This window comes from Crocodylus porosus, unplaced genomic scaffold, assembly GCF_001723895.1.
Source record: "Crocodylus porosus isolate Cpor-Errol unplaced genomic scaffold, CroPor_comp1, whole genome shotgun sequence".
Taxonomy (NCBI): domain Eukaryota; kingdom Metazoa; phylum Chordata; order Crocodylia; family Crocodylidae; genus Crocodylus; species Crocodylus porosus.
Window position 1 is genome coordinate 4,716,322 of NW_017728940.1, and position 20,291 is coordinate 4,736,612.

General features: G+C 49.9%; 1 protein-coding gene across 1 annotated transcript; it reads left to right on the plus strand.

The window, feature by feature from the left end:
- The first annotated feature begins 3,492 nt into the window (after positions 1 to 3,492).
- SERINC2 (serine incorporator 2) lies at positions 3,493 to 16,390 on the plus strand. Its single transcript, XM_019548033.1, has 9 exons — positions 3,493 to 3,676; positions 5,045 to 5,232; positions 6,241 to 6,320; positions 8,516 to 8,653; positions 9,173 to 9,342; positions 11,007 to 11,097; positions 11,934 to 12,069; positions 12,782 to 12,994; positions 14,667 to 16,390. The coding sequence occupies exons 1-9, from the start codon at positions 3,641 to 3,643 to the stop codon at positions 14,803 to 14,805; spliced, it is 1,191 nt and encodes a 396-aa protein (XP_019403578.1). The 5' UTR covers positions 3,493 to 3,640; the 3' UTR covers positions 14,806 to 16,390.
- The last annotated feature ends 3,901 nt before the right edge of the window (positions 16,391 to 20,291 follow it).

Sequence of the window (20,291 nt, forward strand, 5' to 3'; positions counted from 1 at the left end):
CCTGCCCTTTGGGCAGGGGGCTGGACTCGATGATCTCCCGAGGTCCCTTCCAGCCCTAATGTCTATGAAATCTATGAAATCTATGAAAAAATACAGAAGCATGTGTTCATGTAATGAGACGGTCACTACCTTATTGCTTATGTAGACCAAGTACAGTGGGTTTTATAATTTTTTGTCTTGTCCTAATTTACCAATTTTTTTCTTTCAAATTTTGATCATGCAGAAATAGGGCCCTCTCTCCCCCCACCTCCAAAATCAAAAGTTCTGCTCATCAGTGCCTAAAACTTGGAGCTGGTCCCATTGTACATTCAAATGAGACGAGCCAAGAAATGTCCTGGAGTGAAGTGCAGGGTTGCATGTTACTGTGCCAGAAATAATATTAAGATTCTAAAATTTGCTTTAATGCAAAGTAGTCAGGCCTCTCTAAATTTTGGAAAATTAGAAGTAGCTTCGTACTTACCTGGAATTTAAGTGTGTAGGGAAATCCCAGTGATCAAGATACTTAGCGAACGTGAAAGTTGGCCTGCATAACTGGTGATGCAAAACTCAGTTCAGCTGAAACAGTGGGACGGCACAGTTTTACCTGTCTTTCTCATTTGGCTGAGTGAAGTGAGGTCCCATGCTTGGCTCAGGAAGCTTTCTCTGTTTGTCTCTGTGCAGTGGTAGCTTTTGAACACCATGTGTGATCAGCTTCAGAGTTTCAAGAGTAGTCTAGACATTGGTGGGCCAAATCCTTTTGACTTTTGATTTTCACCAAAGTACCTTTCCTGTGTAATCACAGTTAGGTAAGTAAAGAACTGTAATGCAAAGCTGGATGAGACACAGAGCCCAGCCTATGGAAGCAACCCCCTGGTAAAATAGAAATGACCAAACATCTGTAATGAAACCCTAAAAAGATGAGTTTTCTATTTCCTAAATCCTGATGAGACAGCAGCTGGTCTGGAAGGGTTGTATCTGTCTGTCACTCTTTTCCCCTCCCATAGAAAAGTCTGTAGATATAATTTTTTTTACTTCAGTTCCTGTAGCGTTCTCCACTATTTAATCCCAAATGCTATTTCTTCTTCATACAGCTTGTCATGTAAATGCATACACTCTTTTCCAGGAAGCCTCTTAAACTCCCTTTAAACAACACAGTACTCTTTCCCCCCCAGCCCTCCTTTTTCTCTTCTCAAGCTATACCCACCATCAGGAGTGGGGGAGATGAGGATTTCCATGTCTAGGGACATTCTCATGTAGGCTCTGCAATTCCAACATGTAGACATTACTTGGCCTTTGGCTAGGGGCTGTCTGTAATGGAGAGCAAAACAAACAGGCTTTTTGAGGGAGTAGAGGGAAAAAATATGTCCCTGTCTCTTAGCTGTGGAATAACTACCTGGCTGCCCTGCTACTGCTGCTACAGCTCGTGTGGAGCCAGCTAAACTGTTCAGCTGTTAACAAAATACCCATTGCTGCTGGGAATATGGGAATCCAGAGCAGATGGGACTAGGATGGCACTTGAAACCTAAATTTTCTAAAATTAAGAAAGAAGGTGGTGGTGAGACCAGCTGGATGAAACACCCATCTGGGATGCAGAGAAGCTGGACTTGTGCTTCTGGTTGGGCCACTGGCCCATGCATGGAGTGATCTTAAACATACTGTTTCAGCATCCTATTTCCCATCTATAAAAAGGGGCTAATGATACTGACCTTGTATAGTTAAGATGGGGTGGGAAACTGCTTTCCCATCACAGGGGTATTTGAAGTTTCTGCTCTGCGCTGGCATGCAAAGTCCACCCTGAAAACTTCTGACTTCCAACTGACAAACAAAAAAGAGATCTCAGTCTAGGCCAGTGCTTCACTTTAATTGTAAATGAAGCTGAATTTCAAAGCAGTCATTTTGGACTGAAAAGCGGAACTATTTTCCTTGTTTTTTGAAGCTGTTGAAATTCAGGGGAATGGATCCTGTTTCAGGAACAGTGGTTTGAACTGGCTTTTTTTGTGAAAAAGACGTTTCATTAAAATTCTTGCTAGGGGTGTAGCGATAGAGATTTCTTGGGCTGATACCAATGGCCAATTTTTAAAGAGCCATATCGGCTGATACCGATCTGATTCCGATATACAACCAGATAGCTTGCAGACCGGCATCAGGCTGGTAAGTCTGTTGTAGGGGAAGGGGCATGGGGGCGTAGATTGAGGTCCCTGTGGTGAGGGAGGGAGTGAGCCTGGGGCAGGTGCTTCTCAGCCGGGGCAGAGTGAGATGTGGGGCAGAGCCATGAGCAGCTCATCCAGGGGCTGCAGGGCAGAGGGCGGGAGGTGTGTGCCTCCGTATCTGTGCATTGCAGGGTGGGCTGGAGCTGGGGCTGCATCAGGCTCTTCCTGGCGAGAGGCTGGGCCAGGCTGTGCTCAGGGCAGGCAGCAGCAGCATTGGGAAGGGGAGTATGGGTAGGGGGGCTGCAGCCACCCAAAATTCACCGTAGCTTCCCCATCACCCACTCCTGTTGCCACTGCTGCCCACCCTGAGTGCAGCACAGCCCAGCCCCCACCCCCTGCCCGGAAGAACCCGGCGCAGCTTGCCCCAGCCCCAACCTCAGCCGTAGCTTGCCCTGCCCCATGCAGATCTGGGGGCACACGCCCCCTATGCCCTCCTGGGGTGTGCACAGCAGTAGGAGCTGTCCCCCCCCCACCTCCAGATGAGCCACTCGCTGCTTCATCCCATGCCCCACCCCAGCTGTGCAGCACCTGCCCCGCCCCACTCCTTCCCTCACCATGGGGGCCTTGATCTGCCCCCCACTCCTTCCCCCACAACAGACTTACCAGCCAGATGCCGCACTCCTGCCTGCGTGCATGCTGTGGCTGTGCGCCTGTATGGGGCATTTATTGGCCACCTTAGCCACATCAGGCAAAAAAAGCCGATTGCCTATGCTGTCAATTTCCCCTAAATCGATGCTGATCCAATATGGGACTGATGTATTGGTGCACCTCTAATTCCCGCCAGCTCTGTTTTCAAATTTTTAGCATAACTAGGGGTTGGGCAACCTGGGTGTGAGTCTTGGGCATTGACAAAGGTGGGAGGGTGCCAAAATGGAGACAGAAGCAGGACTCCCCTTGTCAGCTTCACCCCTCCCCTCCCCTCTGGGAGATGCCACTGCTGTGAGCAAAACTGGCCCCATGCTGGTAAAAACACCAACCCCCGTAGGTCGCTGCATGCAGACAGCATGGTCATTACACTCTACCTCCTTTTTACCTTAGCTCCTGTAAGGTTTATTGGTGTGAGACCAGAGTCACAGACCCAGTCTAGAATACAAGCCCTGCTCATCAGCCAATCCTTATAGTAAACTGGGTCTTTTAAGGTGTGTCTAAACTGTACCCCTTTCCCCTGTATGCTGGGGTTCTTAGGCTTTAGGCATGGGGTGGAAGGGAGAAGCCCTCCCTTTCTAAGCAACCAGAAGCAGTACCTTTCTGAGAACAATGGCTGGTGGGCCTTATATTATCTCCCCATTCTGTGCTCTCTGCTCAGCTCACTCTCTTTTCCCCAGGTGTCATGCCTATGTGGGTCAGCTCCCTGTCTCCTGTGTGGCTGCTGCCCTTCTACAAGGAATTCCACCATCTCCCGCCTCATCTTCACTTTCTTCCTGTTCCTGGGCACACTAGTGTCCATCATCATGATAATACCCGGTGTGGAAAACCACTTGTACAAGGTAAATAACAACCACAGTGCTTTTCCCTTCCCTACCAAGGTGAGACCAGTGAGCAAAAGTGGAAGCAAAACACTGGGACTTGGGATGCTGGGGTCATTTACCAGGTGAAATGAGATATAAATATTTGAGTTCCCATGCACTGAAAGAGAAATGTTAATATGTTGCACTAGTCAATAGGACTGTGTGAAATGGCACCGTTCTGTTTTGCCTTGAGTTTTGAGGGAACAGTGTTTCGTATCAAATTTCATTTCAATTCAGAACAGCTGTTCCATGTTGCTTCGTTGAAACAGTGAGGCTGTTTCGACCTTTCAGTCAGCCGGGGACGGGGATTTAGCCCATCTGGGCTGACTTCCCGTCCCTGGTGTTAGATTAGGCGGGGTATGGTCACGCTGGGGAGGGGGACTCAGCCCACCTGGGCTGATTTCCTTTCCCCAGCCCGATCTAGCCTGTGCTAGTTGAACAGTGACTGTAACTGATGAGTCCATTGTATCTATTAAGGAGTTGCTTCAATGGTTGATTGCCCTATCCATTAAAAATGTGTTATGCAACTACCCTGCTGCTAGATATGGTCACTCCATCTTCAGACTGAGACTCACAGCTGGTCTGGAGGGAGACAGCTCTGCCAATCCTTGGTTTTAAGTGGACTCCCTCCACTTCCAGGGCTTTTGGCTGCAGGACTGCAGTTCTTGCCAGGAAGGTGTCCTTAGAATATTTTGCTCCCAAACAGCAACTGCGATGCGTTTTGCAATCTCTCTTGCAGTAGGTCTCAGCAAAGATGGGGCTGAGCATGTCTTGCCCACCAGAATTTGTGGGCAATCTCCAGATCCTTGAGGCTGCTTCAGGTTTGTCTCAAGTGCCCACTCAGTCTCTGATGTGCCTGAGGCTGGGCAGTGACCATGGGTGAGCCTGGAGCAGCTTCAGTGATGAACTTTGGGGTCTGGAGTGCATCACTAGTCAGGACATCTCCTATCCCATCCTTATCAGGGTCTGCAGTGGCACAGACAAGCCCTTAAGCTCTAGTCTAGGATACAATTTCTTTGCTTAACCTTGTTGAGCTCTAAAAGCTCCTGACCCTGCAAGTAGCCATGCTTCTGCATGGAGCCCTGAAAGGGCAGGCCTGCGCAGAGCTGCTGGCACTTTTATACCAGCAACTGGCAGCCACAGTGTTGGACCTTCCCAGCTCCATCACTGAGCTTGGCCAGCTCACTGCAGCTCTGCTTCCATTCTTACACTTGGTCTCTTGTGTCTGTTTAGACTGTGGATACAGCAGGGTATGGCCTGGCTCAAGCTCTCTGGAGGTACAGTGGTTCTCTGCAGGGCCCTGCTGGCTCTAAGGCTCACTGAATTCTTTCTCTGTCCTTACAACAGCTTCCTGGCTTCTGTAAAGGAGGCAGCCAGATCCTGGGTGTTGAAGGCCATGTCAGTTGCAACTCCTTCCTGGGTCATAAATCCGTGTATCGCATGGGCTTTGCCATGGCTGCTTTCTTCTTCCTGTTTGCCTTGATCATGATATGTGTGAGGAGCAGCAAGGATCCGAGAGCAGCCATTCAAAACGGGTGAGGCTTCTGGAACTTGTTGCGTCTTGCAAGCGTTAATCCCTCCATCCAAAGTACCACATCTGTCAAATGCCCTAGCAAGTTAGTGTTACTATCACTACTTGAAAAGAAAAAAACTTAAAAAACACCTGGTGTGCATTATATTGTTGATGCCCTGCAGAGCAGACACCTACTGGCCAGTTTCAGTTAGGGTCTTGTCAGTTTTGAGGCCAGGGAAACCGATTTCCAGTCCTCTTTTGGTTAAACCTGGCAACAGAGCCTGGCTCAGCTATTCTACAGTGGAAGTGATTAGGGTTTACTTTGGGTTTAGCATAGTTTTTTTCTCACGCAGTAACTTGGTTGAGCTTCAGTTTCTCATCTTGGCAGCTGCTGCTGCATGAGTGAGGTCTAATAATAGCAGTTAGGTGGAATTTCTTTCCAAATAAAATGCCTTCAATTCTGGCCCTAGGCAACCTGCTGCTATTGTGGGTAGAAGCAGTCAATGTTGTTGGGTAATAGCCTCCTGCTGCTAGTTCTTGTTCACTTGAAAGTAGGAGCCATTGATCTGTGACTGCTTTATTAAATAAAAATCTGACTGGAGCTTTAATTAGGTTCTCTGATGGATGTTGGTGCAAGAAAGTAACAGTTTTGCACTCAGTTTAAGAGCTGTATCATTACTGGCCTCTGGAAAGTCGGGGGCAGAGCATCTTGCTATAAAAGCAGACTTTCATTTATTATTTTTTTAAGGGAACTCTTTGCGACTGGAGAGGAGGGGGGAGGCTATTTTTAACTGTAGCCAGGGCAGCCTCCTTAGGCTGCAAGATTCCATGTGCTATAAATGGGAGTCCATTGAGTGATGCTAAGTGCGTGTTTTTCCTCTCTGACTTCATGCCAGGGGGCATGAGTGGTCCCTGGATGGCATGTCCTTGTGGGGAAGGAGAGGGTAGCACTCTGTCTCAGTGGATCTGGGCAGCATGCTGTCCTTCCCAGCTCTCACAGTTTTTTCTTGCTGCTTGTCTTTGCATTCAGGTTCTGGTTTTTCAAGTTCCTGATTTTGATTGGCATCACCGTGGGCGCTTTCTATATTCCTGATGGCTCCTTCACATCAGGTAAACCTGCATAGACATATAGATATGTAATAGTACTTGCCAGCAAGTTACCTTTAATATGGCCATTCAGGCTGTGCTAACAGGCTGCTTTTGCTGTTAGTTGAAGAGAGTAGCAGGATGTTTTCAGGGAAGATCTCTCACTTGTGGAACCTCTTCTCTTGGCAGTCTGCTTGTACCCCATTTTAGCTGGCCTGAAGCTTTGGTGAAATGCTTGTGCATTCAGGCTTTACACTGGAATTGGGGTGCCCAGGGACAGATGGGAGGGGCAGTCCTCCAACCTGGGCAACTTGAGGTTTTATATTTGCCTCCTGATACTGCCTCCTGTTCTGGCTGAACCTTTGGTCTTCGTGCTGGTCCACATTAGGCCAGTTTTTAATATTAATTAGCTTGAGCCTTCACAAATTTGTGCACTGCTTTGTCAGGACACATCCCAAATACATTTGGCTCTCTGCTTCATGTATGTACAGTGCCTAATATAATATGCTCCTGGGCTTTGGGGAACTACAGCTACACAAATAGCTAGAGGTGCACCGATAGAGATTTTCTGGGCTGATACTGATGGCTGATTTTTAATGAGCCAGATCTGTCAATACTGATCCAATTGCCTATATGTAGCCTCGCAGCTTGGAGAGCAGCATCGGGTTGGTAAGTCTGTGTGAGGGAAGGGGCATAGAGGGGGCAGATCAAGGCCCCCGCGCTGAGGGATGGAGTGGGGATGGGGCTGATGCTAGGGCACAGGCGGGTGGGGCAGATTGCGGGATGGAGCTGTGAGTGGCTTGTCTGGGGGCGGGAGCATGGCTCCCACTGCCATGCTCCCTCTTGGAGGGCATGTGGGGCAAGGATGGCTGGCCGCTGTGGGCTGGGGCTGGAAGGGCACCAAACTCTTCCTGTTGGGGCGCTGGGTCCAGACTTCCCTTTGGGTTGGCAGTAGGGGCGCTGGGAGGTTGGCTATGGGGGAGGGTCTATAGCCACGCCAAAATTCACCATAGCTCCTCCAGCCCCCTCCTGCCACCTGCCCTGAGCAAAACCCTGGCCCAGTCTCCCCACCAGGAAGAGCCCAGCCCCAGCCTGCAGTGGTACCTTGCCCTCATCCCATGTGCAGATCTGGGGGGCACCCCCCCCATGCCCTCCTGGGCTGTGCATAGCGGTGGAAGCCACCTTCCCCTGTGCTCCCTGAATGAGCCACTCGCAGCTCTATCCCACGTCCTGCCCTGCCCTGGCTATGCAGAGCCTGCCCCTGCCTCGGCCCCACCACCAGCCACAACTCCACTCCCTCCCTCATCATGGGAGGCTTGATCTGCACCCCCCACACCTCTTCCATCCCCCCACACCTTCCCCCACAACCAACTTACCAGCCCCATGCTGCTCTCCACACTGCTAAGCTACGCTCCTGGCCTGCTGCCCTGTGGCTGCGTGCATGCATGGGGTATTTATTGGCCACATTATCAGCTACGTCAGCCAAAAAAAGCTGTTTGCCAATATTGTCAATCTTCCTTATATCGGTGCCTATCTGATATGGGATCAATGTACCAGTGCACCTCTAGAAATAACAATTGTATCTTCAACTGAGCTAGGGGAGGAGGCAGGAACACCTGGAGAGTGTTTGAACTAGCTTTGTCGAATGTGTTACCTACCTTGAGCCAAACAGCAGCAGAGGAATAAGGGCTTCTAGGATAGCAGAGCTCTTGGCGGGGGCAACTGTGGGTTACTGGGACCATGCAGCTGGGGAAGGGGCTTGAGAAGACAGAAGCTGGAGTAATGACTTGGCTAAATCTTGATGCTTGTTTCCACATGGTTCAGGAAAAGCCACTTCCCTTTTTAAATGCATTCCTTTTTTTAATGAAAATTAACTCTCAGGTATAGACCAGCCCTTTACATTAGCTTCAGCTAATGGGTCTCTCCCTTGTCCCAGAGGACAGACAGCTAAATTCCAGTGTGCAGTCATGGGAGCTAATTCCCCTGCCAAGTTCATTTTGGCAGAATGCACTATGGCATGTTGGCTCTAAAGCGCTGCATCTCTCATGTGCTGAGATGGTGTCCCACTGCCGCAATGCTCAAGCAGAGGAGCTGCTCAGAAGAAGCCTCTTTCTTTGGTTCCATCTCCAATGGATTAATTATTCATGAACTTAGACATTTCTTTGGTGCTAATTAGTTTTTTTACTTCTTGGTATTTTTGTTTCCCCTCCCCAATCCAGTGTGGTTCTATTTTGGTGTGGTGGGCTCCTTCTTCTTCATCCTCATCCAGCTCATCCTTCTGATTGACTTTGCCCACTCCTGGAGTCAGATCTGGCTTCGCAATGCAGATGAAGGCAATGCCAAAGGCTGGTACGCAGGTCTGTACAGAGTGATGCTGGGAGTCTTTCTCCTTTGGAACGGAGTGTGGGGGAGACACTGACACGGCCTCAGCAGCCTAAATTGATCCAACTTGAAAGACCTTCTTTTTTCATATGACAAAACCTGTGTCCATATCTTTATCTTTGTGCACTTTGGCATTTTTGTTGATTCGAGAGTTCTTGGCCATCAGAGACGTTACCAGGGATTGCTACGTGGAAGTGGCTCTCATCAATCCCCCTGAGCTGGAAAGTTTGAGATGCTCTGTTGGCCAAAGACACCCTGCTAGCAGCTCCTGTTTTCCTTATGTTAATGCTTCTTTCCCCTATATTTGTGGGGTGAAAGAAAATGGCCAAGTGCCTACAGACAGGTTGCAGCATAGGCAGCGTGCTTGCTCTGCAGTCCCTGTCCCTTTGGAGCTCTAGGAGTAGTTGACAGTAAATTTGGGGGGGTAACAGAGCCCCACAAGTGCTCCCCTTCCCCTTTGTGTTGCTCAGTCCTCTCTTCTCTGTCCTCTCCAGGCCTTTTCTTCGTCACCTTCATCTTCTATGCAGCGTCCATCACAGCCATGGTGCTGCTTTATGTCTACTACACAAAGCATGATGGCTGCACTGAGAACAAGGTGCTGATCAGTCTCAACCTCATCTTCTGTGTGATCATCTCTGTGGTGTCCATCCTGCCCAAAATCCAGGTGAGGAGAAAGGTGGCATGCTCCTAGGCCTCTGCTACCGCTTGTGCTTCTTCACTCCCCCTTTGGGGCACATGTGCCATCTGGTGATTAAATCAAGAACTGCAGCTGACCAGCAAGGCAGGTTGATATGTAACAGCGTGCCCACTTTAGAAAGGCAGCAAGTTATTAAAACTCAGATCAGCCCAGTCTGGTTTCCTTTAAACAAGCCCCTTGTCTGAAATCGGGTTGTCCCATGGTGGCTGAAACCTGGGCTTGGATAAAACAACCTCTGGCTTAGCTCTGGAGAGGGAACCTGATTTCTGCTAATGGAGCCAGCTTGTTGTATAAGGCAAAGTCTGATGAGCTAAACTGCCCTGTTTTCGTTGAGCTAGCTGGCTGTTTGCTGCAGTACAGGGTCAATGCGGTATGCTCAGAAGCCTGTTTTATGCTATGGAGTCAGCTCCCTTGATTACTTTGCCCCGCTGGCTTGCATCTAGCTCCAGCTGGACTTTGCAGGGGTAGCAACCAGGCTGCTTGTCTGACTTAACAGCCAGAGTGAATAGCTGAGCAGTGAGCTGAGGCAGACTGGATGCTCCCTGCCTGCACGTGGCCTTGTACAGGTTTGCAGAGGGTGATAAGTTCCTATCACCCAGCCCAAGTCTGTGGCAGAGCTCTGATCTCAATGGCATTCCTTCTGATGTGTGAGGGAAGGGGTGCTGTTGTCTGAGATGAGGAGTTTTGAGTTAACACGTCAGCAAGGAGTACCTCTTATTCCTGTTCAGCAGCTCGGACAAGGAGGTAGAGAGCAGGGAGCCCCTCTCACAAACGTTGGCAGCTTTGTATGATGGGAAACTGTGCTGTAAGCTGACCCTTTTACTTTTATACAACTGCACTTTCGTGTAGCTTCCTGGAGTGCTCAGGTCACACTGATTTGGGGCATCTCCAGCTGTTCAGCACTCCATGGCTTGTGGAACCACAGGAAGGCCAGGGACCTACAGCAACATTGTTTAGTCCTTTCACTAACCCAGCAGGAGCTTCCTGCCCTGAAGTACCACTGATGCCAACAGCTGGCAGGATCCATAGAAAGATTGGTTATGTGGATGGTTGATGAGCATATTGATGGTCGTACCATATGATAGTTCTATCCCTTATCTACTTCCCTGAGGATTTAGGCTATAGGTGAGCAGCTAACTTCTTGGGGGTCAAGAAGAGACATGCCTGCAAGATAGGTTACCCCATTGCTGCCTATTGCAGGGTCACTAGTGCCTTCTCTGAGGAATCTGGCCCTGGTCATTGTCCCAGATGGGAGACTGGATTGGATGTATCGTAGCTCTGATCCAGTGTAATGATTCCTGCATTGAAAAACAAAGCTTGACATCCCACGCAGATCTGAGCTGCTATTATCTCTTTCTCAAGAACCCTTGCATCTGTGGAGCAGGTGCCAGCCCAGCTGCTTGGGGCCCATTGGGCGGAGCTATGCCATCCTGGCTGTGCCTGGTGGCATTCAGCCACACTACATGGCAGCAGAATGCTCTTTCCTCCTGGATTGCCTCAGCTGTCACATTGCTGCTGACTGACCTGGCCACACAATACCAGTACAGATGCTAGTGCTGCCTGCTTTTCTGCGCTATGCAGCTGGTTGTACAGGGTATACAGCCCTAATGACCCCCTTTTCCTCTCTGCAGGATGCTCAGCCACACTCAGGCCTGCTGCAGGCCTCCCTTATCACACTCTACACCATGTTCATCACCTGGTCGGCCCTGGCCAATGTGCCAAGTAAGTGAAACTGGCCCTGAGGGCCTCTGGCTGATATCCCAAGTAAACAATACCAATCCTAGCCTCAGACTTGTCAGAGCAGCGTGTTCAGCCAACCTGCTTGGCTGGACATGGGTGATGGGGGTGGTAGCACTGGCAAGGGTGGGTGATTGACCTGTGTAGGTTGCTGGGGGTCTTGGTAACCACATGCTCCCCCCCAATCTCCCAATGTAGCAGCGTTGGCTTTTCTTGGCTTTCTCTTCCCTGATCATTTCCCACCCCCAGCATCTACAGGGTCTCCTACATGTCTGGCTTTCACTTGTATTAGTTAACTTAAATGCTTCCTGCTCCTCACTGTGCCCACTGCAGCTGGTTACAGATGAGAGCTCAAGCCAGAAAGATCCGTGAAGAGCAGCCTTTGCTCCTCTCTGATCCTTAGGATTCCTGTGGTCTCTGGGCTGTAACTGCAGGTCCTGCTTTCCATTGTTTCTGGACATCAGGTCCAGTCTGGACCATTGTGCCGGCCCAGAGACTACTCTGGGCTGGCACAACTACTCAGTGACCTGGGGCTTGCTCCACCAGTGTGAAGAGGGGAGCCACTTTGGAGGCCTGTTGGGAGGGGTGGGGGTAAATCCTCTTCACTAAAGACATGTGGTGTCAAGCTGCCCTTGGGGGCAGGTCCCCATGTGAAGTGACATTGGATTGGCCCTGGGACTTCTGCAGTGTTGGGGGAAGGCAGGGGCAGAAGGGTGGAGTGCTCTGGGCCACGAAGGTCATGTTGTATGAAAAGACACCTTGGCTCTGAGCAGTTGGAAAGGTTCTGGCTTTTTATATTGTTATCTTGAAATCTGTTACAGACAAATCCTGTAACCCCACCCTCCTGGTCAGGAACAGCACGGCCACCCCAGTGGCTGAGGGGCATGTGACCATGTGGTGGGATGCCCCGAGCATTGTGGGATTGATCATCTTTGTTTTGTGCACGCTCTTCATCAGGTGAGGATCCAAGGTGCTTCTGCCATGTCCGACTGGAGTCTTTGTCCATCACTGTCATGTTTAGTCTTTTGTAGCCCGAGCTCACATGAGGGCTCATAGGAGCCCTTGCCTCTCACCTCGCACATGGTACCCCTTCCGGGGGGCAGGGACGAATGAAACAATTGCAGCAAGTTAAAAGGAGATGGGGGACTTTCTCTGCATCAGCTCCACCCAAGAGCCTGTCCACATGTCCATTTAAGTGAAAGCTTAACTGCGGTAGCTTAACTCTATTTCGTTGACTGCTAAAGTATTGCTGCCCAGCTTTCACTTGCTGCAGGGAGGCCAGGCACAGACACTTGCCACAGTGCAGCTAGCACACAGTAAAGCTTCACACCCTTTTAACTTGCTGTGATTTTCCTCTCTTGTCTGTACTGCAATGTATGATAAAAGCCTGTGAATTTCTGTGAAGGGTCGTGCTGCCAGAAACACTTGCTCTCAGGGGCTAGAAACAGCCTTGAAACCAGGAGGGCATGGAAGGGACAGGTCAAATGGAACCAAGGGCTGAATCTGGCCTGCAGTGGACCTTAGCTGATGTTTCCATTCAGATAGTGAGCCAAAGGGACAGCCTGGCAGGAGGGTAACTTGTCTGTGTGTTGGACTAGGTGTAGTATTAATACAGAGCTTGTCAGCTTGTCTGCCCTGCATTCAACCCATCTCCCACATCTGCTCCCAGCATTCGCTCCTCGGACCATGCCCAAGTGAATAAGATGATGCTGACGGAGGAAGGCCCAGGTGCAGCGGGCAGTGGAGGGGCAAGCCTGGAAGATGGCGTGCACCGGGCCTATGACAACGAGCAGGACAGCGTGTCCTACAATTACAGCTTCTTCCACCTCTGCCTCTTCCTGGCCTCCCTCTACATCATGATGACGCTCACAAACTGGTACAGGTGTGTCCTCCATCAGTGTCTTTGTGTCCTGGGAGTGACATGTCAGTGGGTAGGACCCTAGTGCAGGAGTGAGAATACTGGGGTTCAACTCCCAGCTGAAGGTGAACCAAGAAAAGTCACTTGGTACCTAATGAGTTTGCATCTGGGCCAAGCTGTAGCTGTTGTGTCCCAGACTGAGTTAGTGACCTGCTCCTGGTGAGGTTAGCCCATAGTTGTCTGGGATGGAGGAGCTGAGGCACAATTAGACAAGGGACCCATCCATCCGTCAGAGGTGGCTTAGCAGTAGCCTCCCTTCATTAAAAGCTTTGCTTTTGGTGGAATAAAAAGCACTGCCCACCCCTCAGGCATGTGAAGATAGTGCTGACTCCAATGCAGGAACCACCACTCTGTCTAACCAGAGAAGAGGTTCCTGAAGTTGAAATTCCCCCCAGAGAGCAGAGCAGTATAGGGCCCTTGGTGCTGGAGGAGGCCGTGAATGGTTCACAGACCTGCTGCTGCTGCTCTTCTGGAGTGAGTTTGCCCCTGGTTGCCTACAGCGCTGTTTTGCTGGGAGAAAAGCCTGAGGTTGCTTGGCTTGCCCCACCCTGTCCCTGCAGCTCTATCCAGCGAAGCTGACAGTGCAGGGCCTGGTAGGAAATGGGGCTGGGTCTCTGCAGTTAGCAGACATTTTGGCCTGGTTATGATTGGCAGCTTAACTAAGCAAAGCACCTTGGTCATCCCAGCTTCCCCAGCCCCTTCATTGTGCTGCTGTGAATATGGTGGCTACAAGCTGGGCAGCAGAACTGGCTGGGGCACGTGGTCAGTGGCAGACTCCTGGGCTCGCCTGCTGCTTTGCTGCTGGTAATGAAGTTGCCTAGGTAACCAGTGCAGAGGAGCAGCCGCAGCAGCATCCGAGCAGACGGGATCCGTGGAGGTGTCCTCAGCTGAACTCTGCTAAGCCTGTGCCAGGGGAGCTTGCAGAGGAGCTTAATGTCTGCTGAAAGGCAGGGAAAGAGCTGGTGGTGGCAATGCAGGATCCAGTTACAAGTTAGGACGATCTGGCCATTAGAGCCTCCCCCCCATTCCTTCCAGAGCTCTGTATTACTGCTTGTTCCACCTGCCCCTCCCTTCTCCCTTTTGCTATTTATATAGCACTGGTTGCTCTAGTGACAGCTCTCAGTTACCCTTCAGTTACTGACAGTGCAGGGCAGTGACTTTGCCTTCAGACCCCTGTGGTGCTGATGCATGAGTCAGAGCAAGCTCCAGTTGTCCTTCACCGCTCAGCAGGATCCAGCTTGCACTCTCCACAGGGCAGCACTCATTCTGCAAGGCAGAGTGGGGGCAGATATTTCCTCTCCTCAGTTCCCCAGGCCACTGGGACGCAGAGCTGGCCTGTACAGTGAGGAGTGATCCCTTCCGACAGAGACGCTGGTGCTTGAGCACAAGTCACAGTTTAATTACAGGGATGCCTCAAAACTGGGACATGTAGAGGAGTAAACAGGATCTTTGCCTGGTTCCCAAATGACCTGGGCAATTGACTTATCTAGACAGATTCAGGGCTTAGCTGGTTAGGCATCTATGAAGCTGGGGGCAGCGAGGGGAATAAGCAGGAGTTTCTAGCTGGAAACACCCTGTGTAGTACATTGCAGTGACTCATTTGATCTGATTTTGGATTTTCTGTTTGGTGTTGCAGGCCTGACGAGCATTTCCAGACCATGAGTAGTCCTTGGACTGCAGTGTGGGTAAAGATCTCTTCCAGCTGGGCCGGGCTCCTCCTCTACCTCTGGACTCTGGTAGCCCCCCTCGTACTGCCAGATAGAGACTTCAGCTGAAAAGGACTTTGCCTGTTGGACAGCTCAGCTACTTTTAGCCAGACAACCATGCTGCCAAGGGATGGCCCCTGCTCTTGGCTTGTGGGGAGAGCAGGGCTGTGGTTCTTCCAAGCTGTATGTTACCCTTTGACTCTCATTTTAGGACTGAGACCAGTTCCTCAGGATTTTGCCTTTCTGTTTCTTGTTGTTTTTAAAGGGAAAAAGTGCCTGTCAGAGAAAGCCTGCCCGTTGTGGGTGAAGCCAGTCTCATACAGCACTGCTTCTACTGCAGTCTCTGTGTGTGTTGACTAGCATCCCAGTGTGGCCTCCATCCTTCTCTTTTTGAAAAAGACAAGGTTGAACTGCCCTTGAGGAACTGTTTTTAAGGAGCTGCTGATGCATTTTTTGTTTGACTGACATGGGTTTCAGTCAAAAAAACCTGTGCTGCCTGGTGAGTGGTTTGAGACTCCTGCATGCCCTGTCTTGGCCCATACCTACCTGTAGAACAAAGGATTAAATAAAGGGATAAAATTTAGTACTGGCTGGTGCCTGCTGAGCATTGGCCCTCCTGTGTAATCAGCTGCTGCGGCAAATGAATATTCTGTATTCAGAGACTGGTTTTCAGTCCAGCGTACCTTTTTACTGTGTTAGGAAGATGTGTTAGTGGTTGCAGCAGGGAAATAGCATTTGTCAAAGGGCTTCTCAGCACTGCCTTGCTGCTCAGTTGCATTACAGTTACACCACCCAGGATGCTCCCACTGCAGTAAGTTCACTTGGCAGCTCCTCCAGCTCCAACCCTGTGCAACAGCAGCAGAAACTGCCCAGGCTCTGGTAGGCAGTGCTTAGCTCATTACAAGTGATGACCTTGTAGAACAAGAATAATACATATGACACAGGTTTTGCTTTGGGTGGATCCCTGCTACAGCCATGGTTGTGACTGCAATTTATGGAGGCATACTTGCACAAGCCAGCTTAAAGCTAGGTCAGGAGACTCCCTGTGAAAGTGGAGCTACAGCAACACAGGGCTCAGCACACAGTGTAAAGTTAGCTGGAGCTTCAGTCAATGCTGGGGCAGTTGGTTTGGGCTGAATTTAGCACTGTTGTCACTACATTGCTCAAAGGACCCATGTTAGCTTAGGTGTGTCTACACAAGATGCACTTATGGCAGTGTCTGTAGGGTAGACTTAGCGAAAACAGAGCCAGCATCTAGGCCTGGCTGCAGCATAGGTAGGTATCACTTTGTAGGGTTTTGCCTACTCCATTGTTCACCCGATCCCTTAAAGCACCTGCATCACACAAGTTATATGGGGGAAGAGCAGGTAAAACAACATACCGGAAGTCCATCTCACTCCCCAGGAGCCCAGTTCTAGGACCAGCTTCCTGGACACAAGAGGGAGCTGGAATTCAAGTGGCTGGAAGTGCCTCAGGAACTAGAACTGCATGGGAGCCCTTTGCATCCAATCTGCTTCACCATGGAGAATCTTCCCCGTCCTTTTCCATTTACCAGGATCGGAGCCTAAAAGCTTTTCCTGCATCATACAAGGGCAGGTTTCCCTCAGGAGATTTGCGTGATTTGCCTTGCCAATAAAGTCTGGTTTGGAATTTGCACTTTTGGAGTATTCCTTTGTCCATCACTGATGGACTCCCAAAGTTGCCTATATGACACAGGTAGGCAGTGTTAGCACCGTTGTAGCAGGCAGAGCATTTTGACTTTTATTAGTAAATGTTTAGGATTGGGAACCCAGAAAAAAGATGACAAAGCTGATATGGAAATACAGAGCGCCCGAGCGAGGGACTAACAATAGAGGGCTGGGGGTGAGGAGGGGAGCGCAACTAGGTTACAGGAGATACAGTGTTAGCCAACTAAGCCTGGGGGTGGGGGAAGGGGAGGGAGGGGGTTCCTGACGCTGATAGAGAAAGGAGATAGATACTCACAAACCCTTTACAATGGTCCACAATGGTGGAGGAAGTGGTTCGGAGGAAGTGTCTCAGTTTGTATAGTCTCATCATGGGGGTCCTCTTTGGGTGGAGCAGGGTGGTCCGTGGTTGAAGAATCCTCTCGGAGTGAAGTGAAGGGGGTGGGGGGGAGTGCGGTTCAGGCGGTGCCCTCTGGGTCCAGTCCAGTGGCGGCTCGTCTGGTGGGTACTACACACCATCCCAACCCTGGACAACTTTCAGAGAAGCTCTGATGAATGCGGCTAAGTGTTATATAGGTGGACTAGGCTGGTTGCTGCAGCCCGAGTGCTTTAGGGAATGAGTACATTATCTGGAGGGCAGGGAAGGCAGCATGGTTCTTCACATAGGCTGCTCAGATCAGTGTCCTGGGCTCTGTTCCTGCCCCCTGCATGGCCATGTGGCCTCATCAGAGGAAATGAGGCTGATGCTTGCTTTCCTTTTTGCTATGAGCTCCAAAAGTGCTGCTTTACAGGTGTGTGGTGCCATAGTTGGGAAGCTGCAAGGGGAATTACAGAAGCAGCATGAGACTAAGCCTGGGAAATGGGAAGAACAGTTGGGAGTGTGTGGGCAGGAGAAGAGGATAGAGATGCATGTGAGTCCTGGTTCTGGAGGATCTTTGACCACAACCCCATTCTGAAGAGCAGACTGTGTGTGTACCTGTGCATGCCAGGGAATGATACCCATAGGAAGGGCTCTGCTCTTTTTTTTCTGTTTGCAGGTTGGCTTTAGCCTGCTCTTACAACATCTTCAGTGTGTGTGGGCAGCAGGCACTTGTCCAAAGCTGAGAGAAGATCTTGGTCCTATTTCTGCTAGTGTTGAAAGCAAAGGAACACCCAGCTTCCCTCTCCTCCCACACACAGGTGACAGGAATCAAATCGTAACCGGTGCGTGTGGATCCTGCTAGCCCTGAGGCTATAGCAGTGGGGGAATATTCAGAAGAAAAAAAACAAGTGAATGGTGCATAATAGTACTTCTTTGAACATCAGAGCCAGTCACTTTCTGCGGCCTGTGGAAGGGGCTCATGTAAACAGATCCTTCTCCATAATCCTCAGTGCCCTGCATTTTGTCGTCTTTTATGCCAGTGTAAAATAGGTGTGACATGCTATGCTTGGAAGCCAGGTGGTACTTTCTACCCGCTGTGTATAATGAGTAACCTTGCTGCAGGCCTCACTCCTCATGCCCAAGCAGTCCATGTGAACACCTTGGAGCAGGATCATCCTGCACTGAAGCAGGAAGCTGCTTAGGAAATGGGTGTTGCCTCCTTTGAAGGTGCTTGCATTTGCAGTGCAGGGACGTGCTGCCAGTGAGCGAGACCCTTCTGTGGGCAGTTTGCTAGGAAAAGAGTGCTCAGTTTCCAGTAGCCAAAGTTTCTAGCAGATGATTTCTTCTCCACTGGATACAGCTACTAGCAGGTTGGAGAGGCCAGGACACGCTGTCTTGTTGTTTTTGGGTTGCTACTAAGTATTGCTCAGCTTAGATCACTGAGTCCATCAAGAGGGCTGGGAGATTTTGTTTCCATTCATAAGCAGCTCTGGATTTTTGTCTATTTCCTGCAGCATATGCAATACAAGACAAACCTGTGTTTGCTGACTAGGTCACTAATTCTGGGGCGGGCAATTATTTCAGGTGGAGGGCCGCTTGCTGAGTTTTGGTAAGCCATCAAGGGCTGCATGACAGGAAGCCAGGGGCAGATAAATATTAATTTTCTAAATTTTTTAGGGGCCCCATGGGCAGGATAAGATGGCTTGGTGGGCCACATTTTGCTCACCTCTGCACTAATTGCTGGTTATGTTCCTCCCCAGCATCAGCAGACACCAAGGCGAGGGACAGGATCACTTTCCAGTGGATCTGTATTCACTGGCATGAGGCAGATATCCTTACCGTTTCATCAAGGACCATTCCCATGGCTTCTGATTTGTACAGTGGTAGTACTTGGAGCCCCCAGTCAAGAACAATGCCTTGCAGTATTGTGTGTGAGGACAGGGCAGCTCTCCGGAGAAGGTGTATGGCGCAGGACATGCCGTACTGCTCAGGGAGCCAAAATAGCTGGGTTTTGGCATCCTCTCTGTGCCTCTCTTTCCCTTGATGTATTTTGCCTGTCTGCTCAGTTTAGACCCAGGTGAACAGCCTGCAGTACATGCTACAGGTGGTGTGTGTGGCACATAAGCCCTAAGCATTCAGTAAAGTTTGGTGCTACAGTGTATGCTGCGGGGCTTGAGCCTCCAGCAACATGGAGCAGGAGTGGAGTGTGGGGACAGGTTGCTGCTTCAAGAAGTGTCACTGCTGAGAGATTAACCCTTCCCTGGCCCCACAATTTATAAGGCAAATTCAGTGCTTTTTGCCAATTTATATGGCAAATTCAGGGCAAATTCACTGGCTTCAAGGGGGTGGGGATCAGTGCCAGCACTCAGAGAGGGTGCGGGGCTTAATTTGTGGCAGATCAGCCACCACTGGTTTAGACAGAGCAATGCAGAGCTGTGACTGTCCCTTATCACTTGTTTGAACAAACATTTAGCACCAAGGAGTTCCAATCTTGGTTGTGCCCTCCAGGCCCCACCACATTACCAATATTAAAGTAATATAAGAGCTCGGGATGGTGGTGTGTTACCCCCACTGGAGAAAGCCCACTGCCATCTGAGGGAGGGAAGGGATGTGGAGCTTGACTGGCAAATGGAAAAGAGCATGGCTGTATGAGAAAACATTTGTAGAGGTGAAAGAGACTGTTCCAAAAGCTCTGTGCCCTTTTAATCAGTCTATCAAAGTGCCTGTAATTGAAGGCAACACAGGATTGAACTCACTATAAATTTATCTCCTTTTTCTTCCTGTTGTTTCACACGCTCAGCTAGATTTTTTTCCTATGTTGTCAAATGCAGTGGAAGGTCAAATGCTGCGGATGGAAAGTGGCATCGCTGCTAGTCACTTAGGAACTGCTTTTCTAGGCTGTCCTGTTCCTTAGATCTGTTTTGTGGCAGGTCATCTGAGATGCCCCTGGTTGTTCCTACCCCTTAAATGGCTGAGATTTCTATTTTTACTGAAGGCATCTCAGTGCTGAACAATGCACTTTAAGGAGGGATGATTTGATCAAAAATGTATGCTGCAAATTCTCTGGATCATAAATGCTGTCACTACTGCTTCCCTCTTCCCTACACTTCAGCTGCTCTCTTTTTCTCTGTGTGTGACCCTCTGGGACAGATTCTGTCTGCTCCTTGGCATTTGTACATGCCTGCTTGGTTTGTCCTTATATGATTCTGTGCTACACACGGTGATTAATAATAATAATTTCTACCTGATGTTCATTGCTGCACTAGTAATGGAAGGCATAAGCCTAGGAACTAAAGTCAGTGACCCAGCTTTATTCTGTGTGTGCAAGGTACCGGAAGGGTGAAAGGGCAGGAAGGACCTGGGCAGCTCGGTTAGCTCCTGCACGCTGCAGCTCACAGACAAAACTTTAATTTTGGCCGCTAGATGGCAAGCTCCACCTGTGTTTGTGCCAGAGCCCTGAGCAATTAGTCCCTGCCAAGGGATTGGGTTGGGGTAGAATAAAGGAAGAT

Excerpts from the sequence above, each read along its gene's own strand:
- SERINC2 (XM_019548033.1), top strand. The coding sequence starts at position 3,641 with ATGATAATACCCGGTGTGGAAAACCACTTGTACAAG. Across the intron at positions 9,343-11,006 it reads CCATCCTGCCCAAAATCCAG|GATGCTCAGCCACACTCAGG; the intron begins GTGAGGAGAAAG and ends TCCTCTCTGCAG. Across the intron at positions 11,098-11,933 it reads GGCCCTGGCCAATGTGCCAA|ACAAATCCTGTAACCCCACC; the intron begins GTAAGTGAAACT and ends AATCTGTTACAG.